The sequence below is a fragment of the Physella acuta genome, unplaced genomic scaffold, assembly GCF_028476545.2.
Source record: "Physella acuta isolate Inbredline_101_S28 unplaced genomic scaffold, ASM2847654v3 ptg000215l, whole genome shotgun sequence".
Taxonomy (NCBI): Eukaryota; Metazoa; Mollusca; class Gastropoda; family Physidae; genus Physella; species Physella acuta.
Window position 1 is genome coordinate 99,313 of NW_026731734.1, and position 18,188 is coordinate 117,500.

Sequence of the window (18,188 nt, forward strand, 5' to 3'; positions counted from 1 at the left end):
AACATTTGATAATTTGAATACTAATTATTTGGTGATGGATGAGGCGTGGTGTTCTTAAATCTAAACAGTAATGCTAATTTTAGAGAAGATTTCTGTTGTATGTTGTTTAATATCCGCTTTCAGAGAAAAAATTCGAAAGTACGCAATTTATAACTAAAATGGAAATAGAACTACAGAGGTTCCATAAACAGTATATCTCACAATTTATATTACATTGACTTATAAAATTATTTTTTTATTTAATTATAATACGTAGCTTAATTAACAACGTATTTTTTTTTTAAAACAAATGCTATACTTTGTCGACTTTTGTTTCTGTTTAAAATAGTATACAATTATTTGAAAAATAATTATTTAAAAAGGTTACCTCCCTTGAAAATTAACCGAATGACGTATGTCTGTGTTTACTTTTTTTTAAACAAAGTTACTATTCTTATATAAGAAAATACGATATATAAACACATTTAATGACTACAATGGCTTTTTCCGACGGGAAAAAGTTTTTTTGTTACCCTCCAGGGTCGGTCTACGACCTCAAATAATATTAAGGGGATCGATCGTCAATTTATTTATATATATATATATATCTCATATAAGGAGAATTTCACTCGCGGTCATCTTTTAGCACTGGTCGAGGGCTTTGAGTCTGACCAACAGTTTTTCCATACGGCCTAGTCATCTATAGAAGTGTATTCAAAACATTTGCATGATGTACAGAGGTTAAGTAGCGTAACAATTGTGTTGAAATTACCCTGTTTTTCCCATAAAATACAAAGATTATATAGGGAAATACGACTGGTCAGTTTTGACCCCTTTACGAAGTTTTCCCAGATATGCCGAGTTTTTTGTGACACCCAAAGGCGTTCTCCTACCACCTCACAAAATATCAAGGGGGGTCGTCGGAGGAAATTTTTTTTCGTAATAGAGCTCATATAAAGAGAATTTCACTCGCGGTCACTTTTTAGCCCTCGTCGAGAGCTTTGAGTGAAACCGACAGTTTTCCCTAAAGGTCAAGCCATTTACCTAAAAGTATGCAAAAAATTAGCCAGATATACTGAGATTAAGTACCCTAAAGTCTGCGTTGAAATGACCCTATGTTTTTCACATAAAATACAAAGATTATATAGGGAAATTCGACTGGTCAGTTTTGACCCATTTACGAAGTTTTCCCAGATATGCCGAGTTTTTTATGACACCCCAAGGCGTTCTCCTACCACCTCACAAAATATCAAGGGGGGTCGTCGGAGGAAATTTGTTTTCGTAATATAGCTCATATAAAGATAATTTCACTCGCGGTCAAATTTTAGCCCTCGTCGAGGGCTTTGAGTCAAACCGACAGTTTTCCCTAAAGGTCAAGCCATTTACCTAAATGTATGCCAAAAATTAGCCAGATATACTGAGTTTAAGTACCCTAAAGTCTGCGTTGAAATGACCCTTTGTTTTTCCCATAAAATACAAAGATTATATAGGGAAATACGACTGGTCCGTTTTGACCCCTTTACAAAGTTTTCCCAGATATGCCGAGTTTTTTGTGACACCCCAAGGCGTTCTCCTACCACCTCACAAAATATCAAGGGGGGTCGTCGGAGGAATTTTTTTTTCGTAATATAGCTCATATAAAGAGAATTTCACTCGCGGTCACATTTTAGCCCTCGTCGAGGGCTTTGAGTCAAACCGACAGTTTTCCCTAAAGGTCAAGCCATTTACCTAAATGTATGCAAAAAATTAGCCAGATATACTGAGTTTAATTACCCTAAAATCCGCGTTGAAATGACCCTATGTTTTTCCCATATAATACAAAGATTATATAGGGAAATACGACTGGTCAGTTTTGACCCCTTTACGAAGTTTTCCCAGATATGCCGAGTTTTTTGTGACACCCCAAGGCGTTCTCCTACCACCTCACAAAATTTCAAGGGGGGTCGTCGGAGGAAAAGTTTTTTCGTAATAGAGCTCATATAAAGAGAATTTTACTCGGGGTCACTTTTTAGCCCTCGTCGAGGGCTTTGAGTCAAACCAACAATTTTTCCTAAAGGTCAAGCCATTTATCTAAGAGTATGCAAAAAATTAGCCAGATGTAAAGAGGGTAAGTGCCCTAAAAGCCGTTTTCAAATGACCCTCTGTTTTTCCCATAAAATACAAAGATTATATAGGGAAATACAACTGGTCAGTTTTGACCCCTTTACGAAGTTTTCCCAGATATGCCGAGTTTTTTGTGACACCCCAAGGCGTTCTCCTACCACCTCACAAAATATCAAGGGGGGTCGTCGGAGGAAATTTTTTTTCGTAATAGAGCTCATATAAAGAGAATTTCACTCGCGGTCACTTTTTAGACCTCGTCGAGGGCTTTGAGTCAAACCGACAGTTTTCCCTAAAGGTCAAGCCATTTACCTAAGAGTATGCAAAAAATTAGCCAGATGTAAAGAGGGTAAGTGCCCTAAAAGCCGTTTTCAAATGACCCTCTGTTTTTCCCATAAAATACAAAGATTATATAGGGAAATACAACTGGTCAGTTCTGACCCCTTTACGAAGTTTTCCCAGATATGCCGAGTTTTTTGTGACACCCCAAGGCGTTCTCCTACCACCTCACAAAATATCAAGGGGGGTCGTCGGAGGAAAATTTTTTTCGTAATAGAGCTCATATAAAGAGAATTTCACTCGCGGTCACTTTTTAGCCCTCGTCGAGGGCTTTGAGTCAAACCGACAGTTTTCCCTAAAGGTCAAGCCATTTACCTAAGAGTATGCAAAAAATTAGCCAGATGTAAAGAGGGTAAGTGCCCTAAAAGCCGTTTTCAAATGACCCTCTGTTTTTCCCATAAAATACAAAGATTATATAGGGAAATACAACTGGTCAGTTTTGACCCCTTTACGAAGTTTTCCCATATATGCCGAGTTTTTTGTGACACCGCAAGGTGTTCTCCTACCACCTCACAAAATTTCAAGGGGGGTCGTCGGAGGAAATTTTTTTTCGTAATAGAGCTCATATAAAGAGAATTTCACTCGCGGTCACATTTTAGCCCTCGTCGAGGACTTTGAGTGAGACCGACAGGTCTGCCCTACGGTCAAGCCATTTTTCTACAAACATGCCAAAAATTAGCCAGATGTAAAGAGGGTAAGTGCCATAAAATCCGTTTTGAAATGACCCTCCGTTTTTCAAATAAAATACAAAGATTATAAAGGGAAATACGACTGGTCAGTTTTGACCCTTTTCCCGATTTTTTCCGGACATGGCGAGTTTTTTGTGACACCCCAAGGCGTTCTCCTACCACCTCACAAAATATCAAGGGGGGTCGTCGGAGGAAATTTTTTTTCGTAATAGAGCTCATATAAAGAGAATTTCACTCGCGGTCACTTTTTAGCCCTCGTCGAGGGCTTTGAGTCAAACCGACAGGTCTGCCCTACGGTCAAGCCATTTACCTATAAACATTCCAAAAATTAGCCAGATGTAAACAGGGTAAGTTCCCTAAAATCCGTTTTGAAATGACCCTCTGTTTTTCCCATAAAATACAAAGATTATATAGGGAAATACGACTGGTCAGTTTTGACCCATTTCCCGATTTTTCCCGGACATGGCGAGTTTTTTGTGACACCCCAAGGCGTTCTCCTACCACCTCACAAAATATCAAGGGGGGTCGTCGGAGGAAAATTTTTTTCGTAATAGAGCTCATATAAAGAGAATTTCACTCGCGGTCACTTTTTAGCCCTCGTCGAGGGCTTTGAGTCAAACCGACAGGTCTGCCCTACGGTCAAGCCATTTACCTATAAACATTCCAAAAATTAGCCAGATGTAAAGAGGGTAAGTGCCCTAAAAGCCGTTTTCAAATGACCCTCTGTTTTTCCCATAAAATACAAAGATTATATAGGGAAATACGACTGGTCAGTTTTGACCCATTTCCTGATTTTTCCCGGACATGGCGAGTTTTTTGTGACACCCCAAGGCGTTCTCCTACCACCTCACAAAATATCAAGGGGGGTCGTCGGAGGAAATTTTTTTTCGTAATAGAGCTCATATAAAGAGAATTTCACTCGCGGTCACTTTTTAGCCCTCGTCGAGGGCTTTGAGTCAAACCGACAGGTCTGCCCTACGGTCAAGCCATTTACCTATAAACATGCCAAAAATTAACCAGATGTAAACAGGGTAAGTGCCCTAAAATCCGTTTTGAAATGACCCTCTGTTTTTCCCATAAAATACAAAGATTATATAGGGAATTACGACTGGTCAGTTTTGACCCATTTCCCGATTTTTCCCGGACATGGCGAGTTTTTTGTGACACCCCAAGGCGTTCTTCTACCACCTCACGAAATTTCAAGGGGGGTCGTCGGAGGAAATTTTTTTTCGTAATATAACCCATATAAGGCGCCGGTCAGTCGAGGTCCGTTTTGACCCCCTCTCCGTAGACTTTTCGGCCAACCGTCACCGGCCTTCGTGTTCTATAGCCGGAAGGCACCATCGTGCCAAATTTGACGCGCCTGCGGCGCCGGGAAGTGCCCTATCGGGCACCTGACCACTTTGCTTTATATATATAGATTTTATATTTTCTTGCATGACCTAACATTTGTTAAATTAATTAAAATTCATCAAGTTGATTAGTGGTACTACGAAGACAATATTATTTAATTAAAATTGTATTTTCTAAACTGAAGCTGCGAAAAATTTAGCCGAATTCTGCAGTAATTGAGAAGAGCGGCATATGAACGAGAAACCTTCCTGTTTACAAGAGTTTACAATTTTCTGTGTTTAGATATGGAATGACATGCCTACAAAACCTGCCCACTCGCACTTCCCCGCTCCCAGTAATTCCTCCGAAAACGTGCCTTCTGCTGAGTAAAGTTTTTAATGCATATCAATAATTTATCTCTTTACAGCTAAATTACCCTCCATCAGATCAGTAATACCCCCAATTATTACATCGAATGGAGAAGATTATGTTTTCTCTTTAACAAGGCATTGAATTTTCTGCCAGATTGTTAAAAGGAATCTCGATTTTTTTTTATTTGGCCCTTATTTTTTTCCCCTACTTAAAATATTTTTTAATACCTCAGATAACATAATACATCAGAGTTCATACACTTTTACAGTGCTATGTTTTATTTTCGTTTATTTTTATTTTATTTTTGACGAATAACAACATAGTTGACTTGCCTTTAGGGGGTCGACGTGGTCGAACCCTCGGGCAGATGAGGCTCCATAGATGGAGACAGCAACTCATCAAGGAGAGACAACTCCAAAATCAAACAACTGCTGCCTTGTGGTTTGTTCTTGGTTGGACATATTCTATGGAAGCAAATTCAAAAGAAAAGCAGGCTGAAATCGGAGTCAATGGCCTCAATGGCGCTTACCATGGTGACATAATAATATGATATATAATTGTGTTGGATGGGGTCCTGTCAAACGTTACAATTAGTAACCCAGTAGCTTAGATCCTGATACAACTTTTGTTTTCCCTGTGTACCCAGTCACAGACCGTGATACAACTTTTGTTTTCCCTGTGTACCCAGTCACAGACCGTGATACAACTTTTGTTTTCCCTGTCCCCAGGTTTAAGTACCCATTCACAGATCGTGATACAACTTTTGTTTTCCCTGTGTACCCAGTCACAGAACGTGATACAACTTTTGTTTTCCCTGTGTACCCAGTAACAGATCATGATACAACTTTTGTTTTCCCTGTTTACCCAGTCACAGATCGTGATACAACTTTTGTTTTCTCTGTGTACCCTGTAACAGATCGTGATACAACTTTTGTTTTCCCTGTGTACCCAGTCACAGATCGTGATACAACTTTTGTTTTCCCTGTGTACCCAGTCACAGAACGTGATACAACTTTTGTTTTCTCTGTGTACCCAGTAACTTAGATGTGATACATTTTTTTTGTTTTCCCTGTGTACCCAGTAACTTAGATGTGATGCATTTTTTTTGTCTTCACTGTGTACCCAGTAACAGATCGTGATACAACTTTTGTTTTCCCTGTGTACCCAGTCACAGATCGTAATACAACTTTTGTTTTCCCTGTGTACCCAGTAACAGACCGTGATACAACTTTTGTTTTCCCTGTGTACCCAGTCACAGATCGTGATACAACTTTTGTTTTCCCTGTGTACCCAGTCACAGATCGTGATACAACTTTTGTTTTCCCTGTGTACCCAGTAACATCATGACACAACTTTTGTTTTCTCTGTGTACCCAGTAACAGATGGTGATACAACTTTTGTTTTCCCTGTGTACCCAGTAACATCATGACACAACTTTTGTTTTCCCTGTGTACCCAGTAACATCATGACACAACTTTTGTTTTCCCTGTCCCCAGTGTAGACAACCACAACAAAGGCTATATGAAGAGCCTCGCTATGGTGCACAACGACGGTAAAGTTTTCTGGCCACCCATCGTGCGCATGCGTAGTTCGTGTAAGATGGACATCACCTTCTTCCCTTTTGACGACCAGCTGTGTGATTTGATTCTAGGTTCATGGGCTTATGACGGCTTGCAGGTAGGTGGGGGTGGGGTGTGTGTGGATGTGCGGGTGGGGGTGGGGGTGGGGGTATTGTGAGACCCAATTCTAGGTTTCTGTGCTTATGACGGTTTGTAGGTAGGTGGGTGGGTGGGTGTGTGTGTGTTTGGGGGGGGGGGGTCTTAGAAGACATGATCCTAGACTCTTTGACTTAAGGTGTCTTGCAGATAGTGGGACGTCTTGTCTGCTTCTAACAGCTTGGCTCGCAGAAAGATGAGTCTTTCATAGTTTTAAAATTATTTTGTAAAATTGTAATGATTTTACTAACCCTTCTTTTTCAACTTATGACATATTTCAAAGCAAATTTATAAACTAACGATTAACATAAAACCCCCTTTGTTGTTAGTGAATTGTAAACCACTCTCAAAATGTTAATTGTACATCATTAAACAAAACTAATTATACAAAATTCTAAAAGTTCAAGGATATAGGCCTACAGGTTGTTAACATATGTTGTAAAATTTTCAATACGTATTTTGTCATTCGCTCAATAAAATTAAAATTGTATAGCTGGATAAGGGAGGGCATTCAGATTGAAATATTTAATTAAAACATTATACCGTTGCTCCGAGCTGACTTGATGGGATTCGAACCCTGTGCTCTAGAGTGGGGTATGCCCTTTATAATTCAAATCGTCCTTCAGGCCTGTTCTGTTTGCACAAGGTAACAAGTTTAACAACATAAACATCCCATGCATTCTCCTCGATATGCAAATTGGAAATGTCAATATGGGGGCTTGTGGAGAATGTCCTAGCGTTTAATTAAGTTAATAGAGCTGAATGCGTTTCTATGGGCGGTTATGGTTAGGGTTCTGTGGGGGGTTATGGTTAGGGTTCTATGGGGGGTTATGGTTAGGGTTCTGTGGGCGGTTATGGTTAGGGTTGTGTGGGGCCTTCATGGTTAGGGTTCTATTTTGCAGTTTGTGTTAGGGTATGTCGGGCGGTTATGGTTAGGGTTCTATGGGGCGGTTATGGTTAGGGTTCTGTGGGGGGTTATGGCTATGGTTGTGTTGGGCGTTTAATTTTAGGATTTTGTGGGGGGGGGGTTATGGTTAGGGTTCTGTGGGGTTATGGTTATGGTTCTGTGGGGTGGTTATGGTTAGGGTTCTGTGGGGTGGTTATGGTTAGGGATGTGTGGGGTGGTTATGGTTAGGGTTCTATGGGGCGGTTATGCTTAGGGTTCTATGGGGGGTTATGGTTAGGGTTCTATGGGGGGTTATGGTTAGGGTTCTATGGGGGGTTATGGTTAGGGTTCTATGAGGGGTTATGGTTAGGGTTCTATGAGGGGTTATGGTTAGGGTTCTGTGGGCGGCTATGGTTAGGGTTCTATGGGGGGTTATGGTTAGGGTTCTATGGGGGGTTATGGTTAGGGTTCTATGGGGGGTTATGGTTAGGGTTCTATGAGGGGTTATGGTTAGGGTTCTGTGGGCGGCTATGGTTAGGGTTCTATGGGGGGTTATGGTTAGGGTTCTATGGGGGGTTATGGTTAGGGATGTGTGGGGTGGTTATGGTTAGGGTTCTGTGGGGGTGGTTATGGTTAGGGATGTGTGGGGTGGTTATGGTTAGGGTTCTGTTGGGGGTTATGGTTAGGGTTCTATGGGGCGGTTATGGTTAGGGTTCTGTGGGGTGGTTATGGTTAGGGTTCTATGGGGCGGTTATGGTTAGGGATGTGTGGGGTGGTTATGGTTAGGGTTGTGTGGGGCGGTGGTGGTTATGGTTCTATGGGGGGTTATGGTTAGGGTTCTGTTGGGGGTTATGGTTAGGGTTCTGTGGCGATTATGGTTAGGGTTCTGTGCGTATAATGTGCGGATAAGATCAGGGCGTTTTAGCTATTCTTTGTATGATATTGACACAACTCATGAAATATGATTCAACTATAGTTAGTGGGTGAGGGATAGAGGAGGAAGTAAACATATTCAAAATATGCAATAAGCAGAACTTGAGTTCTTATATTATTCCTACAAATGTGTTCTAACCTTGAGTGCATAATTTTCAGGAAACTTTTCGTGTTTGAGTAATTTCAGATTTTTTATAAAATAATTAACAAGCGGCATATTTATTATTTTTTTTATTTTATAGACGTGGAAAATAAATATCTTATAGATCAACAACAAAAATTCCTGTTTGCTTAATGAGTCTTACGTTGTGATCACTATGGATTATAATGTCTAACACTTAAGATTAATCGTATTTTACATCAAAAGGTATTTTCTAAAATGATGTGCTATTATTATCGTCTTGCTTATAGTGTTTTGACATGGTAGATTTACTAAGACTATCACTGAGCATCGATAGGGCCATGTTAAGATAATATTTAGAACCGCTGAATAAAGAATTCACGGAAGGTCGTCCTAAGAATTCCCCGAGCCCAATTTAGATTGGAATCGTCTTTTATTCACGTGCACGGTGAAAGGGTGGGTCTGGCCGGGAATTTCGTCCTCCAAGAGTAAACATAATATGCCTCGAGGGTGGGGGTGGTGGAGGAATTTGGGAGGGGGGGGGGGGGGTAAGGGAAATATTTTGGGAGGATTTTCAATTATGTTCTCACATTTAGCTGTCCTTGGTAAATAATTCTCATATATATATATATATATATATATATATATTTATATATATATATATATATATATATATATATATATATGTATATATATATATATATATATATATATATATATATATATATATATATATATATATATATATATATATATATATGTATATATGTATATATATATATATGTATATATATATATATATATATATATATATATATATATATATATATATATATATATATATATATATATATATATATATATATATATATATATATATATATATAATTTGTTTTCAACGAAGACAGGATTTCCTATGCAAACATGGATGGAAAACATACATGCCTTTTCAACTGACTGCTATTTTGTTGTGTCTTAGTTTCGGTTTTGCGTTGATGGATTTTTCTTACAAAAAATTTTTTTGCCCAAAAATAAATAAAAAACCAATTTAGCTTTTGGAAGAATATTTACAAAACCTAACGTCATGTTAGGCATACACCATATGCATGTTAAAATGTAAAACTATGTAAAACAGACCATATGATCTGTTTTCACTTTTCCTGGAATGTATAGCCTGTGCACCAAATTTTCCTTCTCGTTATTTCTCCTGTGGGGTAATCATAAGTGACGGCACGCGATTTTCGCATATATTAACCTCCCACCCCCCTTCGCCGGTTTCCCTATATACACCCCCAACCCCTGGTACAGATATACATAAAGGAAATGGCTTTATTCTCTATGGTAGGTGGCTAATTTTTTCCCCGCTATTTTACATTGAAAGATAAATCATGTCCCTATCCGTACACACTAGGATAAATTCTGTCCCTATCCTTACACACTAGGATCAATCCGGTTCACAACCCTACACACTAGGATAAAACCTAACAACTGTGTCCTAACAACTGTGTCCTACCAACTGTGTCCTACCAACTGTGTCCTACCAACTGTGTCCTACCAACTGTGTCCTAACAACCGTGTCCTACCAACTGTGTCCTACCAACTGTGTCCTACCAACTGTGTCCTCACAACAACTGTGTCCTACCAACTGTGTCCTACCAACTGTGTCCTACCAACTGTGTCCTACCAACTGTGTCCTAACAACTGTGTCCTACCAACTGTGTCCTACCAACTGTGTCCTAACAACTGTGTCCTACCAACTGTGTCCTACCAACTGTGTCCTACCAACTGTGTCCTAACAACCGTGTCCTAACAACTGTGTCCTCACAACAACTGTGTCCTCACAACAACTGTGTCCTACCAACTGTGTCCTACCAACTGTGTCTACCAACTGTGTCCTACCAACTATGTCCTAACAACTGTGTCCTAACAACTGTGTCCTACCAACTGTGTCCTAACAACTGTGTCCTAACAACTGTGTCCTAACAACTGTGTCCTACCAACTGTGTCCTACCAACTGTGTCCTAACAACCGTGTCCTACCAACTGTGTCCTACCAACTGTGTCCTACCAACTGTGTCCTACCAACTGTGTCCTAACAACCGTGTCCTAACAACTGTGTCCTCACAACAACTGTGTCCTACCAACTGTGTCCTACCAACTGTGTCTACCAACTGTGTCCTACCAACTATGTCCTAACAACTGTGTCCTAACAACTGTGTCCTACCAACTGTGTCTACCAACTGTGTCCTACCAACTATGTCCTAACAACTGTGTCCTAACAACAACTATGTCCTAACAACTGTGTCCTCACAACAACTGTGTCCTACCAACTGTGTCCTACCAACTGTGTCCTACCAACTGTGTCCTACCAACAGTGTCCTACCAACTGTGTCCTACCAACAGTGTCCTACCAACTGTGTCCTACCAACTGTGTCCTACCAACTGTGTCCTACCAACTGTGTCCTACAAACTGTGTCCTACCAACTGTGTCCTACCAACAGTGTCCTACTAACTATGTCCTACCAACTGTGTCCAACCAACTGTGTCCTACCAACTGTGTCCTACCAACTGTGTCCTACTAACTATGTCCTACCAACTGTGTCCAACCAACTGTGTCCTACCAACTGTGTCCTACCAACTGTGTCCTACCAACCGTGTCCTAACACCTGTGTCCTACATCTGTCCCAGGTGGATGTGACCAACAGATCTGAGAACGTTGACCTCTCCAACTACGTGGACAACGGCGAGTGGGAGCTGCTAGGGACAAAGATCGTCCGACGGACCAGGTACTACACCTGCTGCCCGGAGCCGTACTATGACGTCACCTTCTACATCATGGTAAGCTGGTGGTCCAGTGAGTCACTTTTTTCATGAGTCAAGTGGTTCATAATCTTGGGGTCTAGTGGGTCACTTTTTCCATGTCACATAAAAAATGTCATGTTTTTTACACTAGTCACATGACCCAAAAGCTGGGGGAGGGGGTGTTCAGTGAGTCACTTTTTTTTTGAGTCACGTAATCCATAATCTGGGGGTCCAGTGGGTCACTTTTTTCGTGTCACAAAAAAGGGTCGTGTTTTTTTTTTTGTTTACACTAATCACGTGATCCATAAGCTGTAGGTCTACAGGGTCACCAATCACGTGACCTGATTACATTCAGTATCACACGACTGGATATACCATCGCGGTACTTAACCGGCTACCTATGTGGTAAAGGTACTCAGAGGCGTAGCGAGGGGGGGGGCGGGGGGGGGGACATATGTCCCCGGGCGCCGACCTTAGGGGGGGGCGCCAAATTGAAAGTTTGAGGGGGGGGGTGCAAATGAAAAGTTCGACGGGGGGGGTGCAAATCGAAAGTTTGAGCGGGGGGTGCAAATGAAAAGTTCGAGGGGGGGTGCAAATCGAAAGTTCGAGGGGGGGTGCAAATGAAAAGTTCGAGGGGGGGGGGTGCAAATCGAAAATTTGCTCCCGAGGGGGGCGCCAAATTGAAAGTATGTCCCCGGGCGCCGGGAAGGGTCGCTACGCCTCTGAAGGTACTAACCGGCTATTTCAGCGTGGTGTTGGCGTCGCTTCATCTACGTGTCGACCACCCAGGTGACTTATTTAAGATTAAATACTGTATCAAGTGCAAGCATGAAGAGCATGAAGGGTTAAAAACAATTCGCTCCTCTTGTTTGTACCTAAACACAAGTGTTTCTTCCAGGCATCTCTTCGGCTCTGTTCCGCCCCCCTCCCACAGAAAAACGTCTACCGCCCCCCCCCCCCTCGAACGAAATTTATATAGAAAATATATACTTTTACCAGTGCCCCCCCCCCCTCCCGAAAATTTCAAGTACCGAGGGGGGGTGCAAATCGAAAGTTTGAGGGGGGGTGCAAATGAAAAGTTCGAGGGGGGGGGGGGTGCAAATCGAAAATTTGCTCCCGAGGGGGGCGCCAAATTGAAAGTATGTCCCCGGGCGCCGGGAAGGGTCGCTACGCCTCTGATTAGGTACTAACCGGTTATTTCAGCAGGGTGTTCGCGTCGCTTCATCTACGTGTCGACCACCCAGGTGACTTATTTAAGATTAAATACTGTATCAAGTGCAAGCATGAAGAGCATGAAGGGTTAAAAACAATTCGCTCCTCTTGTTTGTACCTAAACACAAGTGTTTCTTCCAGGCATCTCTTCGGCTCTGTTCCGCCCCCCTCCCACAGAAAAACGTCTACCGCCCCCCCCCCCCCCCCCCTCGAACGAAATTTATATAGAAAATATATACTTTTACCAGTGCCCCCCCCCCCCCCCCTCCCGAAAATTTCAAGTACCGCCCCGGAGAAAAAAGTCTGAAATAAACACCGCTAATCATTAGCTCCAATCTTGGATTCGAAAGGGGTTGAAAATCTTCTTCCTTTCTAGCCAAATCTTGAAACAAAATTTACATTAAAATATATGGTGTCGAATTTCGGTTGAAATATTAACATTTGCTTTCTTTTAACGATATCTGTAACATGGAAAACATGCGTGTTAAGGGTGTAAAGAAACTATTTGCTGATACACTGCTACTTTCCTGTCCGCTCACCTTGGCTCTAAACGAGACCATCTGGACTTTCTGTTTAAATTTTAAAGTTTAACAGTTTTATTTCAACTCAAGAAAACGTTTCAAATCTTTGGCTTTTCGAAGACAGATTGTCGGCTGAATTTTTATTTATTTTTTTCGTTACAGTGCGCCATATTTTTACTCAACTTGTCAAAATTAATATTTTTTCAATTTAAAAAAAGTAATGTCTTTTAAATGCGCTTGTGGGAAATTTTTTCGTTTTTTTTACCAGGTTCCGTACATTTTTAGCACACTCTATCGTCAGTTCTTCCGCTTGTTTATCGGCATGCTTTACTACGAACCAGCAGATCTTATCATGTTTAATGATATCTTAAATCTTATCAGGTTTAATTATAGCTCAATTTTCCAAATTAATTATTATTTGGCTTTTAAGAGTGAACTTTTACAAGGAAATTATCCAATATTAAACACGATCGATTAGGGTAACAAATAATAAACGATAAAACCGATTCTAAATTAATATAAATAAGAAATCTAATAATTTAAATGGTCTACTTTCTACAAATTATGCTACCGTCCATTGACTCTAATAATTTAAATGGTCTACTTTCTACAAATTATGCTACCGTCCATTGACTCCACCCCCCCCCCCCCCCACCCCCACCAACCCTGAAATAAAGCATAAACCCAACACCCGGTCTACATCTGTTTGTTTTGCCCCCTTTACTGTTGTTTACGTTAGCACAGGTGCTGGAACAAAATATCAACACAGGTAAACACTTCCCTGAAATATGGTTTAGTTTTCATAGTTAAACTCATCTATAACAAAAATAAATAAATCATTTTAACTAATACACTGCTTGCATATGACGTCAGGGATCAGTTACTATGTAAACATCCGCCATGATGGTGCACCTTCAAAACTATAATCTCCGCTGTGAAAGGTTGTAGATGTACTAACGAAGTGGAATTTCTAAATGAATTTCAATATTTCGGCTGACAAAACTTATATTACACCAAGGTGAAAGAGGTCGACAGTTAACAGAACGCGGACAGTTTTAGAAAACATCGAACTTAGTTCTAGAAATAAAGTAAAGATTCCAATAAAATGTGTTGGTTTAAATTGAAGATTAAACTAAAGCCAGTTTTTTTAAAAAAAAAACGTGTGATCAGAAGCTATGAATTCATCAGCCTCAATACGTTTCTAAACAAATATAAATTTCTGTTTCATTATTTACTATCGACTATAATTTTATAGTCAATCTTTATTTCCATTGAGTGTTTGACACTTAAATTACTAGCCATCTTTTGATTGTCGCTAATGGCAAAGTTCAAACAAAGGCTTTCGGGCAGTCGATGGAATAGACAATAAAACGGCAAGACTCGTTAGAATATGTTGTTGTTGTTTTTTTTTCCAAAAGCAAAAAACAAAATCATTTAAACATTAAAATTCTGCAACAGCAAAAAATCTTTGTTTGATATAGGGAAATCGAGTGAGAAAATGACAAAGGTCTGGTAATTAAATGTTTTTTTTATTAATGACGGTAAAATCGATCTTCAAATATGAAGCACGTCACAAGACTGATCAATACAGTTTATCCAGAAATATTGGCGAGCTAAGTAGGTCAACCATGTCGGCTATAATTAACTTGACATCTTCCTCAGGTTTCGGCTAATGGGGGTCATTATGACCATTTAGCTGTCGGTCAAGATATGATGAGTTTTTTTTTTTATCGCTTGCTGGGCAGTTTGAGAGCGGGTGTAATTGTTGTTTAACATGGTTTTGGTTTTGTTTGTTTGTGTTTGTAGGTTTTTTTTTTTTTGTTTTTTTTTTTACTTTTCATTCGCGTTATACTATTCAAGATCACACACATCACGTGATCATGTTCAAGATCACACACATCAAATGACCATATTCAAGATCACACACATCACGTGATCATGTTCAAGATCACACACATCACGTGATCATGTTCAAGATCACACACATCAAATGACCATATTCAAGATCACACACATCACGTGATCATGTTCAAGATCACACACATCACGTGATCATGTTCAAGATCACACACATCAAATGACCATATTCAAGATCACACACATCAAATGACCATATTCTAGCTCACATACATCACGTGAACTGCACTGTATTTACGTGATCCAACACCGACAAGACTTGATTCTAATTGAACATGACACCCAAGATGTGATCCTGTCCAAAGACACCGTTTGAACGTGACCATAGTCTTCGTGATATTAAGAACGTGATCTGTCATTGCGAGAGTTGAAATAAACATTACACAAATAACGTGATCATGTTCAACTTCACACAAACAACGTGATCATATTCAACATCAGGCAAAAGTTACAAAAGTTATGGTCAATGTCAACATAAAACTAATTACGTGAGGACTGTTCATATTGCACCAAGAACGTGACCATAGTCAACATCAGACAAATATCGTGATAACTGTCAACATTGCACCAAGAACGTGATAATTTCCAACATCACATTTTTTTTTCCATTAGCAAAAAGGTCAAAACAGAATTTGATTGGAGGGAGGGGAGAGCCCGTTTAAAGAAATGCCAAAGCAGAATAAGGGGGTGGGGGTGTTACATAAAGATAAGGTCAAGATGGGGGGGGGACCCATATAAAGAAAAGGTTAAACTATTTTACTATTGATTGACTTCCAGACGTCGTCCCCCCCCCCCTCTCCTCGGGTAAAATGTTTTCATTTATCGACCTTGTTACTTTAAAATTAAGTTATTTCTTCCCAACTTTTTTTTTTTCAAACGGTGTGAAAAAAAAAAGGCTTTTTATTTTTTTTTCCTTTTTTAGACAACGCGTGGAGGGTTGTGTAATGGTGTCGTTGAAGATGAAACTTTATTTTTAGAGGACTAACGCACCCTAGGGGCATACAGATCCCCACCCTGGGGCTGAGTTTGACTGACAGTAGCTCGGACTAATCTGCCCAAGTGTTGTGTCACTTGTCTCAGAAGCTGAAATATTTAAAACATTTTTTTTGCATCGGGGTAAGGCGACAAATGAAAGGAGTAAAAGTATAATGGTATCAGTAACAAGGGATACAGTGTTAAATTTGTGAAGTGATGGTGGAATTGTATTGTTTTTCTAACTCTAAATACACTTGGGTACGCTGTTTGAGTGTGTCTGTTTTATTCACTAGACATATAACATCAGACCACTTTACGTTTTCACTTACACCGCGGTTCTTAAAAATATTTGGCGGTACCAAACCCTACCAGTTTTAGGGGTCGCCCATAAATGAGGTCACACGTAGGGGGAGGGGGTCTGTAATTTTGTGACGGTGTGTGATGAGGGGGACGGGGTTCAGATATGTGACGTCACACTTTTTGCATTATAAAAAAGCGATGTTAGAAAAAGAGTTTTAGCCATTATTCAGCGTTTTAGAAACCTGTTTTAATAAATTGTAATAGGAATGGATTAAAGTATTCTATGTTGACAGAGTTCTGACAAGAGTTTGGAAAAAAATATCGATGTTATAAGATGTTTTGAGGGGGTTGTAGGCTGAAGTGTGACGTCATTTTATGGGACGGGGGTCTGGCTTTTTGTGACGATGTGTGACGGAGGTGAAGGGAGGTAAAAATTAAAAAAAGCTTGACGGCATTTATGGATGTGCCCCTTATACGCGCATTCACCGAACCCTTCTTGGTAATCCTATAGTCTGCACAGACAAAACCCCATCGGGAACCACATGCGTCGGTTGTGTGTCTTGAATTCCGCCGAACCCCTGAGACTGACTCAACAAACCCCAGGGGTTCGATCGAACGCAGGTTAAGAACCACTGCCTTACCCGGTCATAAGATAGGAACAATTCACTTCAGGCAGACCGGATGTATGTAGGATGATATTTCTCGAGGCCATGGGTTTTTCCTTCCAGAAGTGGTTAGGATAATTAGACGTCATGGCAGTTGATTAGGCGGAAGACCTACAGCATCGGGTCTCAGAACTGAAATAGTCGATGTTTTTCATTTATTTCGCTTTACATCTAGGTCCCGATCTATTTTTGTAATCAAAGAGAGGGTTGTTGTTTTTTTTAATGTATAGTCTAACATTAAACCAGTGTGTGTATGCGTGAGTTTGTGTTTGCGTATTCGTATTCGTACGTGTGCATGTGTGTGTGTCTGTCTGTGCGTGTGTGTGTGTGTAAGTGTGTGTGTTGTGTGTCTGTGATACATATCGGCGTCATACAGCATGTCTGATACAAGAACCAGGGATGTGGCCTGAGGTAGCAGAAGAGCAACCCCCTCCCCCATGTGTCACTGTAGGAAACGCCCCCCACCCCCATGTATCATTTTAGGAACGGCCCTCCAATGTATCACTTTAAGAACGGCCCTCCAATATATCACTTTAGGAACGGCCCTCCAATGTATCACTTTAGGAACGGCCCTCCAATGTATCACTTTAGGAACGGCCCTCCAATGTGTCACTTTAGAAGCTGCCCTCAAATGCTTCACGTTACTTTTCCTCTACAATCACAAACAAGAACGAAAGAATTTCCTAACTTTCCTGCTACATAATCATTTCAAATTATTTACCTCATCATAAGTACTCTTTTCCAAACCACTAATCGATAATGCATTACAATATTTACATGTTTGATGACTTCTTATACATAAACGTAAAAATCTAACGGAATCGAACCCAAGGTTAAAATTATAATATATAGTAACCCCTCACACTTATTTCTAGAATCGTCCAATCTTCACCACATAGATCCCCAGTGATCGCTCCTACAGCCGAACGCTTGCTCCTACCGAACCACGATACGCCATCAGTGACCTTGTGAAGTTCACTAGTCGATCAGACACACAACATAGCACGTGATCAAGATCAAGGCTTCTCAAATTATTAAACCCCTTCACCTATACGTTATCACCCCTTCCGTCTTTATCTGCGTAAATTGTATTCATCTTCTCATAAGTAACAGAATATGTGATGTCTATTTCTGATTTGAGGATACCATTCATGGAGAATGTATTGAGCAAATCTGACCAACCAGGCAACAACTTGAGAACCACTGGTGTACAATTCTGGCCAGGGACACGGCGTGAATAAATTTGTCTATTTTTAGATCCACTGGCTGGGGTGTACTCAATATTGGCCGTCCACCAATAGCGAGACAGCATGATAATATATTGGCCGTCC

The 18,188-nt window shown here is 40.4% G+C and overlaps 1 protein-coding gene across 1 annotated transcript in view; it reads left to right on the forward strand.

Annotated features, from left to right (window-relative positions):
* LOC131937635 (neuronal acetylcholine receptor subunit alpha-10) overlaps nucleotides 1-18,188 on the forward strand; it is a 98,313-nt gene that overhangs the window by 75,722 nt on the left and 4,403 nt on the right. Inside the window, exons 5-6 of the mRNA XM_059295222.1 lie at nucleotides 6,308-6,488; nucleotides 11,154-11,303. Of these exons, the coding sequence (XP_059151205.1) occupies nucleotides 6,308-6,488; nucleotides 11,154-11,303 (331 nt within the window). The remainder of the gene's footprint in view (nucleotides 1-6,307; nucleotides 6,489-11,153; nucleotides 11,304-18,188) is intronic.